This window comes from Pyxicephalus adspersus, chromosome 4 (assembly GCF_032062135.1).
Source record: "Pyxicephalus adspersus chromosome 4, UCB_Pads_2.0, whole genome shotgun sequence".
Classification (NCBI taxonomy): domain Eukaryota; kingdom Metazoa; phylum Chordata; class Amphibia; order Anura; family Pyxicephalidae; genus Pyxicephalus; species Pyxicephalus adspersus.
The window spans coordinates 3,191,336-3,210,249 of record NC_092861.1 but is presented as its reverse complement, the minus strand read 5'-3'; the positions used below and the strand labels follow the sequence as shown (position 1 = coordinate 3,210,249).

The following is an 18,914-nucleotide window of genomic DNA, read 5'->3' as shown; positions in this document are numbered from 1 at the left end:
ATTGTAATTTATATTTGTGCCATTTGTTGCTTCATTTCTACGCTATATACAACACCCGATTAATCGATCGTTAAACATCTCTCTTGTACTCGGGGAAAACAAATCATTCCTCTGTCTCATGCAGCACATTGAACATTCTTTGTCTCTTGAATCCGGATAATATAACCCCAGGATATTTGTCCCATTGTATCATCAGTGGCCACAAAGTGGCCAGAAACATTGGACGTGGAATGATTGATAGGAACACTTCAGCAATAGATCGTAAAATCTCGGTAGATTCTATTGGAAAGAACTCCTATGCTTCTCATTCTTTACCTTTTCTTGTATCATGAGTTAAACATTCATGGTGCAAATTAATGATATCAGCCGGGTAATAATGGTAAAGGAATGCGTTATCCAACGCTTGGCCAAACATTCAAACTGTTTGGGGTGCCCCGTGTTGGTCATTTTTACTATTTTATTTTCTGTCTGTTGGCTATTTAGGATGGGACTCTCCCAATATACGTTTAGGTTGCTTTGTGCTAATGTGATTGGCTACTTTTGGAACGAATATCAGAGGAATGGCATCTCGGTGAAAGCATCCAGACAAGTACTAAACATTGAGCTAGTTTAACTCTCATTCTTTTTTTCATGATCCTGTTTTGTTTTTGTTTTCTGCACATACACAAATGGAAAATCCCTTTTTCCTAATTTTTGTAATAGTGTTGCTGTAATAATTAAAAATAAAAGGGAAAAAAACATGCTTTATTTCAAATGCATCCAGTTTAATATAATAGAACTATACTTTTGTTTCACAACATTGCAGTTACCTGCAAATTAAAGATTTTTTTGTTTTTGTTTTTTGTTTTCTTTTACTATATTCTTGTGTGACTAAAAAAAAAGTATAAAAAATTATAATGGTAAAAAAAGAATTCAAAAAACATCAGGAAAATATTAGGTATGGAGTTTATTATTTTGTTTTTTTATTAGGTTGCTTTGGCATTATATGTAGGTCGAACTCGTCCCTTTTTGAACTATAGATAGTTGAAAGAGATAAACAATATTGTTATCTCTGTCTCATATAAACAATGTTTTTTATTTTTATTTGTTTGGTTTTTTTTAACTATTTCTATTGCTATTTGTACAGCATTTCCCAGACAGCATTTTGACACCCCGGAATTTTCATCAAGTGCAAGGGCAATGGCAGCACCGATGCCAAAGGGACAAGCACAGTGGTCTCTTCAGAATTTTTTTTAAGTCCCCACCCAAGGGAATCTTGCTTTTTTATTTATTTATTTATATATATATATATATATATATATATATATATATATAGCTCCAAAATGACTATGTAATCCTATTCACTGGCGGTGGCAGGCCGTGCATTGTGAACAATTTTTTCAATAACCATCCAATAACAAATGGTTATTAAAAAGTGGCGGGTGGTGAGCCGAGCTAAATGGAGCTGGGGAGAAGGCTAAAGGAGTCATAAACATGCCCTGCATATTTTTTGATTTCAGCACGTCCTCACCCTAATTAATAGCTCAATGCAGTTTTTTACCACTTCAAAAATTGGTTCATGGCTTGACCAAGTTTCTGAATGATGTTAAGCAAACTATGTACTCATCTTAAATGGTTTTCAGGGCTGGTAATCTTTTCCATGATTTACTTGTGGGGGCCACGCACAAAAAAATAGACCTTTGTATGCCTCGAATACAACAAGTATAGTACAAATAAATCTAAGCATGCAAACTCAAAACCCTCAACAAAGAACAGAAAAGAGTTCCAAAAATTAACAATGTCCTGCCTAGCCATACAGTTCTGTGTTTGGAGGGCAATTCAATTAAAAGATAAAAAAAAGTATATTAACCCGCTGGTAGTTTATATGGGGGGAGAAAAACACAAACATTAGGGGAACATACAAACTAAAATTTGCTCCCGGGTCCATAGTGTTTCAAGCCTTTAGTGCCATTCATATGAACTCCAAGGATACCTGCATGGCCTTAAGGAAAGGTTTTCCAATGGGGTCAACCATGGCTGCCAAATTTGAGTATAAATTGCTGCTTTTAATTTGATATCTTGCTGTTCCATTACCTTCCCCCCTATGCACTTTATAGCACTCATGATGCCATATTGACTTGAAGAGATCATTACAATAATGAGCAGCTAATGCTGCTGGGCTTTTTTTTTAGAAAAGCCTAGCACCACCTGCAAGCAAGGTGTATTAAAAAATAATAATAATAATAAATTGGTTTTCAAGGCAAAATCATGTCCCAGCTCATTTATGCAACCATTATCCTGGCTGCCTAAAGGAGAATAAATATGTAAAGTTAATTAAACCGAATTTTATTACCAGTTGCTCATACAAAGTGGCAAAGAACAGCTCATGCCAAATGGAATTATTTTGGGGGTGAATTATATTTGCTTAATACCACATGTGACGTTATCGTTGTGTAAATACCATCAGGGCCTCCCTGGCGTGTTTGCGCTTGGCACATAGCGAAGTTCTTACATGCCACAAAAACTATTTGTAGAAAAATTAAATGTGGAATTACGAGACTTTGTGACCTGAAACCTGACATCACAATGGAGCCATCAATTACAGCGGGCCAAGGATTGTGCCAACGGACGTTTCCCGCTCTGACTGGCCTGGCATTTTGCCATTTTACATGATTAAGGCAACTTTGTAAAACCTCTTTTTTATTGGAATGAATTCTAATTTCTCCTTTTTTTTTTTATATTACACATAAGTCATAACAGGTTGATGGAACAGATTGTGAGATCGGGGAATGTTTACAAAGAATACACTCGATTTGTTTTTCTTAATTTTTTTTACAGGTGTGTGTGTATATAATTTTCTGTTTGTACAATGTTTTTAATAATATATATATATATATGTATAGTTATTATTACCTTGTATTTATAAAGCGCTGACATATTATGCAGCGCTGTACAATGTCCATAGTCATGTGACTAGCTGTCCCTCAAAGGAGCTCACAATCTAATCTCCCTACCTTAGTCATATGTCATTACCACAGTGTAAGGTCAATTTTGGAGGAAAGCCAATTAACCTAACTGTGCATGGGTTTTTGTTTTTTGTTTTTTGGAATGTGGTGGGAAACCGGAGTACCCAGAGGAAACCCACACAAACACAGGGAGAACCTGCAAACTCCATGCAGATAGTGTCCTGGCTGAGATTTGAACCTGGAACCCAGCGCTGGAAAGGCCGGAGTGCTAACCTCTGAGGCACAGTGCTGCCCTATTTACACATACACACCAAAAAAAAAATTTTTTATATATAATTATTTTATGCATTTTTATTTTTTATATATGTATGTATGTATGTATAGATATATAGATAGATATTTTTTTGTTAAAAATAATCCTTGCTTTGTTTGAACAGCTTATTCATCTGATATAATGCAAAGAATTTAGAAAAAGTAAAGGCTAGGGCAGATTATTTTGAAGTTGTAGGTAAACCCAAGAACTTTAATGCATTATTTAAAATAGATAGATATAATAGAAATAATTTAATATATAATATTTTTTATATAAAATAAAACTTTTATTGCTTGCCAGTACTTGGAAGTGGTGTCGAGTTTTTTAAATTTTTTTTTTGTCTGTTTTATTTTTACATGGTGTTCCTTCTAGTAATACATTACCACCTGTACAAAGGTCACAGCATTAATTCACCACTGTTGCAATAAATAATCTGCATTTTATTACAGATTTCCAATCATATTTTTTTATTAGTATTATAATATTGATTGTTTTTTTATTTGTGAATTATTATCTATGACTATCTTTTATTTAAAAATGAAAAGTCGATCATCCACATAATATCTAATACAACAAACGATTCGGGAACGATTTCTTGAGAATCCTGCAAGGTTAAAGCAGACCTATCACCTTAATTATTACTTAGAGATTCCCTTTTATATAAAGTTAATGTGTTTTTTTTTCCTTTTAAATGCTTTAAAAAAAAAAAATTGGGAAAGCCTTCTGTCTTTATTGCCACAGCGGTAAAAACTGAATGGGATTGCATATATATGTCTCCGAATCTCCCCCCTGTGCAATGTGAGATCGGGTGACAAAGGAAGAAGCTATAAAAAAATGCAGACGGACCAGACGGGAGCCAGAAAACAGTGGAAATGGAAGCCCTATGGCCAATTGTTATTGGAATTGTGGGATGATGGCCTGATTCCTGTACTAAATTAGGATAAGCATATTTATAAGGTTTATGTTTATTTTAATATGTTTTTATGAATATTAAAATATGATCCCCACCATCCTGCACATTTTAGATTCAGATTTTTTTTCATTCATGGAAAACAGATAATTTAGAGGGAAATCAAGAAACAGACATTTTCTACATTATTATGCCAAAATGAAGATCTTTTAATTTGTCGTTTCCCCACTGGATGCGCAAAACCAATTTTGCAAATTTTGTACAAGGGATCCGACCATCCATTTCACATTTTCTAACAATTAGCCATAGGGTGCTGGGGCTTCCATTCCCGCTGTGTTCTTTTGGCTGGTGCACTGGACGTTATTTGTCACCGGATCTCACACTGCACAGGCGCGACATTCGGAGACATATATATGCAATCCCATTCAGTCTTCACCGCTGTGGCAATAAAGACAGAAGGCTTTCCCAATTTTTTTTTAAAGCATTTAAAAGGAAAAAAAAAACACATTTTAACTTTAAATAAAAGGGTTATCTTTAAGTAATAATTCTGGTGATAGGTCTGCTTTAATACCTATTGGTGCCAATCTCTCTGCACACTTTTTTTTTCAATGCCTGGAACAGACCTTTCTGCACATAAAGATTTTTATTCTGAGGACTAAAATAGGATTTGTTGACAACGTTAAACCCAAAACAAAAAAATTATTACCAAGATGTCATGGTAAAAAAAAAGCTGGTGTAAGGGTTTTAAGCATTTTTTGCCATTTTTGTAGGTTTTTATGAATATAAATGTGTGTTTATATATACAAAATAATTACAGAAATACAGAAATTGGAAAAATGCTATATATATGTAATCTTACACCTTGCCCCAGTGCCCCATACTACATGTCTGTGTTATCATTTGTAATGTCATTGACGAGTTCTGAGAGGGGTGGTGGTGTCATAAGGGAGGAGATTTATTGTTTTCATCTTATATAAACAAATTCTTTTTTAACCGAATACAATTTGGAATATGACGTTTGCCGTATTCCCAGCCCCTGGCCTTATGCATGTTGACAACCTAGGCTGCGCATACCACAAATTCATATTGAAACCCATCAACAAGTCAGTGACCCAATTTGTATCCCAACCCATAGATTATGAAACGCCGGGCTAATTACTTTGGTCTGTTTGTATTATTGTCCTCCGCATCAATGGAGCAGATTTGAATGTTTTAAACTCGAAAAGTCGTTTGTTTTATTACACATTGCATTTATTATAGTTTTTTGCTATTTTTATTACTGATTACAAATTATGGGGGTTGGGTAATATTATGGGTGGATGACAATCACCCTATCTCTTGAGACCTTAAAATCTGGAGACCTGAGGACTTCCACGCCACTGGTCACAGCTACACGTTGAAGTGACTTTAAAAATCGGCGGTCTTGTGCATTTTTTGGGGGTTTTCTTTATTTTACATCAAGGTGACACAAAACAAGATGCAATGAGATACCCTTGCTTGATTTTATGGAGTCATTGGATGTGCTGGGTGCAAAATATAGAGATTGAAAACCTTATTTTGAGTTAACCTTGGCTAACCATTAATTTTTTTTAAATCTGGGGTAGGATGAAGCTGTAGTGGGGGGGAGGCAGCCACCACTGAAACCGGAAGGGACATCCAGGCCTATGTTAATTTGATTTGATTGGTCCCATTAAAGAAAATCTAGATGCATCAGCAGTTCTCAACATTTTACCATGGGGGGGCCCTTAAAGTAACTTTTGGGTCTTTGGGGAACCCTTGTTATTACAATAAACAGGTCAAAGTGTATGGCCATGGCGAACAATGGGTAGAATGTCATGTCACCCTTACAGAAAAGATCAATGAGGTTGTCAATTAAATTGATCTGCAGGGTACAGAATGCTCAAGGAATTCATAGCAACCTCTGGAGAAACTTTGGGGTTACATTAAAAATTGTTTTATTTTTTATTTTAATATTTATCTTACCTTGGCTCTTATCTACCGAGGTTGGGTTGATTGGCCACTGAATTATGCTTTTTACCCCTTCTAAGAGGAACTTTTTGGAACCTGTGCCCAAAAAAGGCAAAGGACTGGTCACTTTTTTAGCTTTTTGACTCCCTACATCTAAACTTTTACTTGTTACAGACTTACTGTACCTTGAGATGCAACAGTATTGGTCGGGAAAGCACAGGTCCACAGATTGGGTGAAGCAGGGAGATCCTTGCACTGCAGATCCTCAGGTACATGTTCTGCTCCTGCAAGAAGAACATTGAGCAGCTCAGTAGTGACAACACCAAATCTTGCCCCGATTTTGGTGGGCAAGTCAGAGACAGCACTGCCTTAGATGACCTTACAATGCAGATATGAGAATATACAGAACAGGAGTGCCAAGGCACAGAAAGTACAATATTTTCCAAGGGAAATCCTAGACAAAAGGTTTTGCATTTTGTAATATATACATCTCTCTTCCGTACAAGGTAGCAAATTCCCAGTTCTGGTTCACTTTAAATGTGAGCGTGGTCTGTTTTGTCCATGCAGAGTGATTATTATTTTTTATTTTCTACCGTTGACGTGTTATTACAATGGCCCGCTGTCATTTTCAGCAACAGGCAGCGCAACTCCTTTGTAGCGTTTCCAAGTCTAGTTCTGAAAACAGAACATATTTTTCACATTTCATAAAAAATAATTGTTCTGCAAAAACAGCTGTATTTATCAAGCATTTAAAGGCCAGAACCACATTGCCAAAGGGTTGCCACCTGCTTAGGTCCTCTTGAGGTCTATTTTTTCCCCTTCTTCTCCTCTTTGCTCACCTGCTGGTGAAAAACATCACGTTTCTACTTGTTGATTGCACAGTAAGATGGAATGCAATACTCGCGCTCTCTCACTTCCTCCCCGTGACATCACCCCAACTGTTTGCTCTTACAAAGCTGTAAGGGCAATGTATAGGGATGGACCCATATTTGTTTTTTTACTTTTTTAAATATGTAAAATATACGGGAAAAGAATCCTTCATTCTAATGAGGAACATTCCGTACCCTCCACACGTGGCAGTACTTGCGAGTCTCCGTCATGTGACTTTAGTTTGCATAGTAAAAAAAATCAGGTCAACGTAAAGCCGGAGGGCTAACTGCCGGCTCTGTTTTAACCTATTTATTTTTTAATAAAATCACCAAGTTGCAACTTTGTTGGCCCGAAAGTCTTCAGATATTGTCATATTAACAGCGTTTCATCTCTAGATAATTGCCGTCTTGACCGCTCACATGTCAAATATAAAGCTATTGTAATATTGGGTAAATATCGTACATTGCGTCTTTTTCCTTTTTTTGCATTACGTTGAATTTCCTATTATATCTAATTAGAGCGTTCATTGAAACCCGCCACATATATCTTTTTAAGTACCTATAATTTGGGCTCTTAGCAGCATTATGATAAATGTCAAGAATTCGTACAAGTTTGTACAATGCTAATATCAATCCCGAGTAATACACGGTGATTACTACTCAAAGCTAATCGCGCTAGACCTCTTTTTGTGGCCTTCAGCAAATGAGGTCACTTTGCTGTTGCTTGTTCTCCTCAAGAAAAAAAAAAATGAAAGTGCCAGTAATTGCAAAAAAAGAGAGAAATGCTACTTATACCTGAGCTGTTAGCCTGAGGAGTACTTTTATGTAATTTAGCAAAGGTCTAGTCATTAAGCAAAGACTACGTTCAAGGTCTAGGAGAAAAAAAAAGATCCAGCAAAAAATAATCAAAGGCGAAATGTGGGTTAAAAAAGTTTTCGCGGGAGCATTGCCGCGGTATTACTACGGACGATGCCAGAATTGCGGTTAGGATGCTTCGTAAAATCCAGTTTACCCTAATTATAATCTTGTTAACGACTTCGTTGTTTACCCATCCATTTATTTTTTTTATGACTTTGCTACGAGGAAGAAGAGCAAAGGTTGTCTGTTCCTCATTAGCACTGTTAAGTCGTCATTAAAACAAACCATAAATTTTCCTGCGCTAATATTTTCAACGTTCCGCATGCTCGTTGTATTATTGTATGCGATATAAAATGTGTTACTGAAATCCTAGATTTTTTTTTCATTCACGGCGTAAATTCTCCTATTGTGTGCAAACCTACGCAAAGGTGAAATAATCCCATTATAAGATAAACAATGGAGATCCATATCCAGATGTTATCTATATGGGTCAAGTCAAAAAGGGCGTTCCATGGAAAGCAAATAATTGTTTCGGGTATCTACAAAATGTGAACGTTTTTGTTTTGTTTTTATTTTGCATACAATATTTTTCTTATTATTAAAAGTATAAGGCTGTATGTTTTTTTTTTTAATTTTTTTTTTTGTTTGTTTTGTTTTTAATAATCACAAGCTCTATTCGGCAGGGCCATTCTTAACTTCTTCCCGTCGTATTTTGTTGTATGCAGCTTTTGTCATCTAAGCCTCAATTATGAAGATTGTTTAACATGTCCTATCAAGTTTTAATAATTGGACTTTGGTTACAGTTTGGGAATGTTCATGTTTTATACATTGTTCTGTGAACAAATATACCGGGCTCGTTATTTAGCGACCTGGAAAAAATGTCCAGGCAGAGATCACTTACACCAGTCCATGTTCCATTTCAAATTCCCCTTTCATGTCCTCCTTGTTGAACACCACATTGGAAGAAAAAAAGTATAATTTTGGACTATTGGGGCATTGGATGCAATTGCACTTAACCCATGCAGAGATTATCGTAATCCAGCCTTCATGGAAGGATCTTGGTAGGAGTTGGACTCCCAGTAATTCCAACCACTGTGCATGCTGTGAGTTTAGTTTAAATGTAAAATAATAGATTAACCCAGAAGCAGGGAGAGTTAAAAAGCTATGAAACAATAAACTAATTGTAGGTGAAAACTATTCACTTAAAGAAACCCATCCAGGGTTGTCTAGCTGACTCCCCCCGAGTATTTTGTTGCTGGACTTGCATTGTAGATTTTTAGGGATTTGTGGGCATTTTTGTTTTGTTTTATTATTTGAAGATGTTGACCTGAAACCTGACCTTAAGTTGTAGGAAGATGAATCAAAGCTTCATCTGCATATTTATTCCTGATCTGGGATTTGGGTGACATTTAAGTAGTGGGACAACCAAGGAAATAGAATTTCAAGAATAAAATCAGAAGACCTGTCTTTCATTATGATGTGATTGATGGGCATGAGCTCTGTGAATTACAGAAACCTGGAAAAAAAATGTTTCGGTTTACATGACGACATGAAAAAACAGAAATGTAAATCCCATAAAATTGTATAAATTAAGGTTTAAAATTTTTGTTTCTCAATTCTTGATTAAAAATTGATTTCAACCTATAAAAAATCCTGCACGCCAAGCACCATCATTCTAGATTCAAATACTATTATAAGGGAAAATATCTGCATTTTTTTATAAAAATGATTGTTGTATTCTGTTAAGTTTCTAAACCCTGCTCTAAAACCATATAAAAATATTATTAAACTAATTCCATGGAACCCCAGGATTCCTCCAGAGGTTGCTAGAGGTTCCTTGAGCAACGAGCAATTTGTTCTAAAATACCTGAAAATCCCTGAGAGGTCTTTCAAGGTTTTCCCCGTGTTAAAACGTTTGTGAAACTCCAGTTTAACACGTAGATCTGGCATAAATAAATTTTATATATGATAAACACCACGAATGGGGCTTATACTTTACTGCAACAGCAGCCAAAACAAGACAAGAGTGTGTTGATTTGCTAAAAAAAAAAATGTGTAACATTATGTTTAACATTTTAGCATTTGCCTCTTTAATTAGATATAGAATATCAATTCATGAAAAACAAGCCAACGTATAAAATGTGTAAAATGATTAAATAATAGTAATTTGTGCCATTACTGTATACAGAAATACAAAAAATATATTTTTTTTATACACTTTAAATTTTGAGTTGTTAATTGTTGGATATCCTATTATCTAGCTGCTTTATAAACACTATTATGGTTCCTAATTATGGGTGGTCTTTATCTTCACCCAACTTTTTTATTTTTGTAGTTGAATGCAATTATAACATTTGCAAATCTTAAGTTTAAATTATAATGAATGTGATAAATTAAATACAGCAAGGTTGGCACAGTGGCACTCTTGCTTTTCCCAGGTTGCAATCCCAGCCAGGGCATTATCTGCAAGGATTTTGTATGCACTCCCTGCGTGGGCTTCTGCGGGTACTCTGGTTTCCTCCCACATCCAAAAACATGCAATTAGGTCAACTGGATTCCCCCAAAATTGACCTTAGACTGTGGTAATGACATATGACTATGGTAGGGACATTAGATTGTGGTCTCCTCTGAGGAACAGCTAGTCACATGACAATGGACTTTGTACAGCGCTATGGAAGATATCAGCACTATAGAATTCCAAGTTAATAATATATAAGCATAGGTGATTGGTGGTCTCTACTCTCCCGTTGAACATTTTACAGATCTTGTAAGAAAGAATAGCTCATAGTGTTTCGACTTCTAGCCTACCTCCAGCCAAAACTGTAAACTCCAGAGGTGATAACAACCAATAGTCCTATAGATGTGGGATTATCAATCCCCATTTACCTGTTTTTATTAGCGAAACTTGTCAACACTTACAATTCCACAACATCTGGAAACCTGGTTACTTTCCAACAATTCGGCCTTTGCTAGTTTCTATACACATTAGTTTTTCAGCCTGATGTATTTTTGTGGTTTATCAGATCTCTTGCACAACCTCAACTTGTCTGAACAGAGATGGTGGAACCTTACACCTCTAGCTAACAGGTGTAGAAGTTGTTTGTCCAGCTTAAATGTGTGGGAGAAAAACACTGTAATGAATGTAGAAGTTAAGGGTTGCAGGGAAAGGGAACTTCAGGCCACCTAAAGTCTGGCTTTGTGGTTTGGACTATCGTGTTCCTGGAAATCTGTGTTTTTAATCAATCAACTCTCAAAAAACTTGTATGTTGTTCTTCATTTTTATAGCATGGTAATGTTAAGTGGTTGCTGTCTATATTTTGGGTATAGTTCAGTCTTGGAGGTTGGTGGTGGTCTTGGAGTTGAGAAGGGGTTGCTAGGGGTTCCTTGAGCAATTAATAATTTGTACTTTACAGATCAGACTAAGTGAACCCAATTATCTGTTTGGCTATCTGTAAGGGTGATATTCTTCCCAATGGCCAGCAATGTAAGAGGAATTCTTCCCACTAACCATTACACTAATATACTGTGAGCTGTGGATGAAGTAGTTATAGTCGGGGTTCCCTGAAGACCTGAATGTTATTTCAAGGGTTCCCCCATATTAGATAATAGATTGAAAAACATTCATCTACAGAATACCCTGGTCTTCCTGCAGGACATATTGTCCAAGTGATGGAGAACATCGATATCAGATGACAAGTGAAATGCTCCACATTAGAATTTGAAGAACCATTTTTACGGTTCGAGTGTCACCCATACACTGCAAATATTGCACCCCAGTGATACAGCTATTATTATTAAATCAGATTTATATAGCGCCATCATATTACGCAGCGCTGTACATTAAATAGGGGGTGCAAATGACAGACAGATACAGACAGTGACACAAGAAGAGTAGAGGACCCTGCCCCAAAGAGCTTACAATCCAAGGGAAGTATCCCACAATATAAGGGGGATATGGAATGTGGGAATTATTGAGGCTTTTAATAGATGGGTTGAGGCATTCGGTTTTGAGCGCTCTTTTAAAGGAGCAGTAAGTAAGAGCATGCCAAATAGGAGGAGGAATACCATTCCAGAGAGTCGAGGCAGCTCAATAAAAGTATTTGAGATGTGCGGGTGACAAGGTTTTGAGTGAGGAAGTCATGAGTAGGTCATTGGAAGAACGAAGAGAGCGGCTAGGGGGGTATTTTTCTATCGGGTCAGAAAAGTAAGTGGGACAAGAACTGTGGAGAGATTTGAGAGCAAAGCACAGGAACTTGAGTTTGATTCTCAGGCGAAATGGAAGCCAGTGTAGAGAACTGCAAAGAGGCAGCAGAAGAGGAGCCATGGGAAGGCTGTGTATGGTGTAGGTAGGTGAAAAGGCTGTGTATGGGTTAGGTAGGTGGGATGGCTGTGTATGGGTTAGGTAGGTGGGAAGGCTGTGTATGGGGTAGGTGGGTGGGAAGGATGATTAAGTCTGGCTGCAGCATTCATAATAGATTGTAGAGGAGAGAGTCTGGTTTGTGGAATACCAGAGATACTTAGATGTAGAACTCATGAAAACGGAAGATGTAGTCACCAGCATTCCGAAGTACAAGATTCCTACTTTATTGTGAAAGCTCTGTCACAACGTGTTTGGAAGACAACGTTTCGGGGCTGCGCATGGTCTCTTCCTCAAGGCAGGTGGAGGCTCCTGTACCCAATGGCCCAGTTTTTCAGTAACCACTCAAAAACAAATGGGTGTATTCTGAAAAATGCCAGGTGGTGCAACCAGCTAAAAGGAGCTAGGGAGAACATTGACTTGGTGTAGGTAAGGGGCTGTAGTTTTGAGGGCATGCCTACATCAAAAGGTACTAATCAGGGACATCCTTGCTAGTCTGTCTGTATTTGTTGGCAGCTGTATTTCATAAACCCCTGAATCTCAATCCCCGAATTCCCAAGAGACTGGAAGGCTAGCTTTCCTGTCCCGCTTAGATATCTGCTCAGTGCATAAAATAGTGATTTGATCATGTATTTGTATACATTTGTGCTTTAACAAAAACAATTGTCCCATATTTATATTTTTTCATCTCCATTTCATTGGCTTAGGCAAATATTGCATTGAATGTGACAGTTGCCAGTTGTTACCTTTAGAAATAAGTTTATAAGGTCCTCGTATGGCAGAGAAATGAGCAGCTTGGGGAAGTTTTGCATTTTGCCTGCCTTACTTGCTGAGAGAAAATAAATTTTGTTAGAGTTCCAGAAAACCAAGCTTGTTCTTTACAAACATTTTTTCAGGAATATAAATTCTCAAGCTTCAGATCTCTCCTTCTATGTCTTGAAGACCTATGAGGAGGTGGCTTAATGATTAAATTGCCCATAACTCCAGTAGTACAGCTTGGCAGCTCAGGTTCTGATAAAGTTGCCATGGCTGTGTGAGCAGGCAACCTTCACTGCTGGTAGTGGGGCACGAAGCTGGCATGGACTTGGACCTCAAAATGATTAATGCTTCCCCATCAACTGAATAGTTTCCTGGGGCTGGCACCATTCTGCCTGTCTTCATGCCCTGCTGGCTCTGTGTGCACTGGCCCATGCTTATTAAATTTCTTATCAACATCCAAAGTTGGTGACCATGGGGTTCTTGTTTATAAGATCAAAACGCCTCTCTATATCTGCTTGGCTCAGTTAGGAAAGAGAAAAGGGGGGGAGGAAAAAAAAAAACATGTTTGTACTGAGAATTCTTCATTCGGGAGCATTACTTCATATCAGTAGTCAGTTACAGTCATTAAGTTGTCAGAAGCGGAATTCAGAAGAGTAAGTGGAGACGGGTGTTGCCAGTTTCTGGTACAGGGGAGTGCCTGCTGATTGGCAAGACTCAAATGGAAAAATGGCGGCTGGTAAGGAAAAGGTGGTCTGCAGGGCTTTTATACTGTGCTGTATGGAGGTTGTAAAGGAGCTTTAATCAGTGCTTCCCTATATGATGATATATCTACACATATAGTTTTATGTTTAACAACACATTAAAGGTGCCGTCCGTTGTCTGTATCCTTGTATATCAACTACAATTTCCTTGGAAGTTCCTAAGGGTTCCTTGACAAATTAGCAGTTTTTAGCCTCTCGGGTCAGACTATGTGACACCAAAGATTTGTAAGAGTGACATTCTTCCCAATGGCCAGCAATGTAAAAGGTATTCTTCCCAATGGCCACACCAATATACTGTGTTGTTGATATAGTAATAAAAGGGGTTTCCTGAAGACCAGAATGTTATTTTAAGGGTTCCCCTATGGTAAAAAGCTTGAGACAGCCTGGTCTAAAAGATTTCTCTGAAATTTTAGCCTAGTGTAGGTGGAAGTGTCTTCAAGAGCCACGCACAGGAAATGATCTGCCCATCCTTTAAAGCCAAATATTACCATATTGAGTTGTGTTGGGCAAGCAATTATTTATTTTTCTATGGTCAAGACTAGACATCCATTCTTTAACACCAATCCAGTGTTTTAGTGCACAGGAATATATCCTGGGCTTCCTCTTGATGTCCTTCGTTTATAACTAGGAACCTATTCCTAGATTTTATTCATTGGTCCAAATGACTATCATGGTACTTGCAGTACCATGCTTTTTACAGTTGGTTTCACCATGTCCCTCACCCACACAGGATCAAGATAACCTGATAACCTTGGGGTAACCATAAAGAGTTCCTTCTTACTACTTAGTTGGAGCCACCATTTCTCCATCTACACAGGTATAAACATGAAAGCACATTTTTACATTGTGTATTGCTCAAAGTAATGGTTGGTATTGCTCAACGCATTTTGGCGTATTTCTGCTAATGTAGAAAGACATTTGCTATTGTGTCAGGAGCCATGTGCTGCACCAAAGTTTCCCCAAACTTTTCCTAAAGTCCCACCAATCATGTTTTCTAGTAAACCACATAGGCAGTTAAATCACATTGCTTAGACAAGCTAGGTTTGTATATGGAAGTTACTGTCAAAACATTCACCATTGGTGGGACTAGTAATGACCTTTATTAGGTTTAGAGGCACCATAGTGTCTTTAGGTGTGTTCTTTGTCTCCAGTGCCTTCTGGTAAAGGATCTGCCTATCCATGGACATCCCACCTGTATAGTATGATGCCCCCGCCATACATAACATTCCCTTGGGGGTTTTTCTCATGCAAGTGCATGCAGTATAGATCCAGAAAGTTGCACATACATATGGGCCTAGCAAAGGCTTTGTACATTTCAGCATCTGCTCATGTCTGCTGCAGGTTTGTTTGCAGGTCAGGGCCTCCTGGAATCAGTTTGTGGACCTCCTGCAGAAGGAAATAATCGTTGTGTTTTAATAAACCTGTAATATTGAGAAGGCCGAGGCTGTTCTTTGTAATACATTCAGGTCCTCAGGTAGGTGTTGGTGTTGGGCACAAAGTGAAATTCGAGCTTATTTGGATCAATACTTACTTTTTCTCCATCATACTTTTTCCCTTGGATCCTTTGGTTGCTTTTCTTCTAAGACATCTGGCCAACAGTAAAAAGATCAGACAATATTTTATCTCCTAAGATCTCTCATGGGACTGCAGCACTTGACTGTGATGGATCTTTTCAACTTTGTTAAACTTTACCAGAGATTTACTGTTAGATCTCAATTGCATGGACGAAGATAGCTGGCATTTCTGATCATTTTAGATTTGCTCGATTGGTCAAAAAACATTGAAAATTTTAGAGAAGCCACATGTGTTAAAATCTAATTAACCAGCTTTAGATTTAGGAGCAGCTATATGGGGCCAGGACCCACCCGTCACAATATATAAAGTCAATAGATTGGCTTGCTGAATAAATGTCCCACGCATTGGAAATTGTCAAGAAAATACTTTCAATCTGCCAAAACAGCTTTGACTCTACGGCCTTAATAAGTCATTTACATTAAGAGATGTAAGCCTATGATTACTTATTGTCAAAACAAAACTTAATCCAGAGCTCGCTGACTGCAGTAGACTAGAAGGTTATTTTTGTGCTGGCTACATTATAATCTGCAGGCTCCTCCTTAAATTGCACCTTGCAAGTGATTCATATTTGTAATTTTGTTTCACCCAGTGAGGACATAGCAGTGACCGGACAATTCTTTATCACGGTTAGGCAGTGGTTAATGACCTGCCCCGTATGTGCTAATTGGGCAGTGAAGAATATCCCCACCCACACACAGAAATCATCACTTTCCTCCATCGGCAAGGTTCTGATGTTCATATTGACATCACTGTGCAGTGCAGCCATATTGGATCCCAGTGCTTTCCTCTCCTATTACCAGGCGTGTAGGGCCTTCAAGAAGCTAAAATACAGACATTGGTACTTATATTAGTTGTATTTCAATGTAATCGTTTTTCATAATCATGCACACTGATTTAAATATATATAAAAGCCAACTCTTTCCCGGTGATATCATTCCCATCAGCTTTCCCATCTCATGCTTTTGTTTTGTCAAAATTAGGTTTGCCAATTTTACATAACCCTCCAAAACAAAATTTGGATGTATACCAATACAAATACACCACAGCATAGCCACCCCATAGATAGGATAGTCCTGAACGGACATGTAGATGTTACGTGAGGGCCAAACCAATTGAAGTCCAATGCTGACCAGTTTACGCACCCTCGGCAGTGGTTTGTCCCAACCCTAGATGGTCTTTGTGTGAAATGTAAATGGCAACTGAAATACAAAGAAAAAAAATTATATATGGTCACTTCTTGTCTTGTATTGGTCTTAGAGACTGCTTTGGGGGGCCTATGACATTGACTAATCCATTCCGCAGGCAATATAAGCCGCCATGTCATCCCTCAGTCAGTGGTCCATGTACCATTTGCAGCCTACCTGATATAGGACCAGTTCTGTGAAGAATGTGAACCCTATTAGAGAACTGTTCTTGCCAACTGTCGAAGCTTATTCTTTAAAGTTCATTTTATGTAGGTTATACTGACCGGTTCTTTCTTTTTCTATTAATTCTGAAGGATGAAGCTGATGAAAATTCTGAGGAAAGTGAAGAGAAGGAACCAGAAAACCCAGATCCCAAATGTGAGGTTGATGAGCGAAATACGGTGACCAGCTCTTTATCAGTGACTGAATATTTTGCCAAACGGATGGCAGAACTTAAGAAGTCCCGGTTGAAGCAAACAGGGGCCGACCACCAGAGCGCCAAATCTAGCCCCCCAGATAGTGCTGACGAGCCTAAGAAAACAAAAACTAAAAAGAAGAAACACAGTAGGAGCAACAGTGACTGTGAAGAGTCTGAGCCGGTGGAAAGTAACAAGGCAGAGGATTCAGTGCATGAACAGAAAATGTCAAAGAACAAAAAAGATCGCTGTGAGATCACCGAGAGTACAGAGGAACAAGAGGAGCCTGATGAAGCCCAGGATGAGAAACTGAAACGAAAAAAAAGGAAAAACAAAAGAAAAAAGGAGACTTTGGAAATTTGCGAAAAGGAAGACGATTCTCCTCTACTGACTGAGGACGTTTCTACGGAGGAACCAAAGAAGAAGAAGAAAAAGAAGAAGCAAAAATCCGACGATTAGATGTTTTTTAATGTATTAGGATTCCAATGGCATATGAAATCAGAGACTTCTATATACTATTCTATATGATGATAAATAAAGTGGCTGGTGCTTACTTATATAATGGCTGCTCAGGGGACTTTACTGCAATAATCCCCACCCACGAAGAGCGTCCTAGTATCAGAGCACTATGAATGCTAAGGGAACCTTTTGTGCTGAGCAAGCAGTGAAGTCCATCGAGCCCTTTAGCTTAGTCCACCTTCTCTGACCTGATAACGCTCTTCACGTGTCTGAATTACATTCAGAACACCCCATGTGGCACCTACCTACTTTTTGAATTTGTACTTTAACTGCCAGATATTACAGTAAAAGTTTTGAAATAAAGCTGAATTAAATAGTTTTGTTCATGTTTTAGCTCAATAGCCCATACATTTATCAATGTGTTTGCAGACTGAAAGCCGAACTTTAAACCCTTGGCTGCGTAGACCCCCAGTACTGTAGGAAATATAAGGCTGCCATTGCTGTCTTCCTGAATATACTACAGTGTTCTCCCTAGAATTATTTTTAAGCTGGGTGAGAAGTTGTAGGCTGGCGGTGGCTCCTGTATTGTGACCCAACTTCTCGGTAACCACCCAAAAACAGCCGGGTGGTTGTGTCGGGCGTCGGGTGGTGCGCCCAGCCAAAAGAGGCCGGGGAGAACACTGTACTAGTTACATGGCATCACAGATCATTTCTTGATTATCAGTGCAAAACACCCAACTTGCAAGCTTGTTCTGCATTTGTGGTAGCCAGGAAAAATTCTAAAGCCACTGAATCAGAAAGAGAGACAGCTAGCATTTGCAGAAAGATTTCACAATGGTGGACGCTATATATCTCCTTTTGCAGGAGAGCCCTCTTTAAGCTTTGCATTTTGTTATTTCAATGTGGTATTTCATGTTACAGTTTATTTTGTTCAACGCTGACCTAATACACAAGTATCAAGTGTATTACCAAGTATGACCAAGTATCAAACATGCACTTTTTTCCAATAACAGAGCAAAGCCTGTGCATGGTGCTGCATTGTTGATGAGTTTCCTGCTGCTGTAACAATATTACCAAAACACACAAATGCAGAGGGCCCCGGGATGTTCTATCGTAGATTGAAGATGAGAAGTGTTTACCTTTTTATTAAATCTGTTTGGAATTATAATATGTTATTTATGTTTGATGAGAATTATGATACAAATACTGTACAGAATGGATGTCTCTGCCAAGAACTCTTTACGCTTTAATTATGAAAGAGAACAGGATTCCTCCAGGCTATGGAGAAAGAGAGAAACATCGGGAATTACAGCGACCCACAAAGAAATAGAGAGAGAGAAGATGCAGATAGTAAAGATAGAGAGAAAAGTCTGAAAAGGGAGAAAGGAAGCTGCATAAAGGAAAGAAAGGAAGATGTGGAGAGGGAAAGAAGCAGCAGAAAACCTGGAATGTCAATGAGTCTTGTCTTTCGCTATAACATTTGGCTCTTTGAATTTTATCTTTAGCTCTCTCCCTGTATACACTGGCTTCATAACATTAC

At 38.0% G+C, this 18,914-nt stretch overlaps 1 protein-coding gene across 1 annotated transcript in view; it reads left to right on the top strand.

Moving 5' to 3' along the window:
- Positions 1-17,750, top strand: part of PINX1 (PIN2 (TERF1) interacting telomerase inhibitor 1) — an 82,038-nt gene extending 64,288 nt beyond the window's left edge. Inside the window, exon 5 of the mRNA XM_072409137.1 lies at positions 16,814-17,750. Within this exon, the coding sequence (XP_072265238.1) occupies positions 16,814-17,374 (561 nt within the window). The 3' untranslated portion in view covers positions 17,375-17,750. The remainder of the gene's footprint in view (positions 1-16,813) is intronic.
- Positions 17,751-18,914: the final 1,164 nt, after the last annotated feature.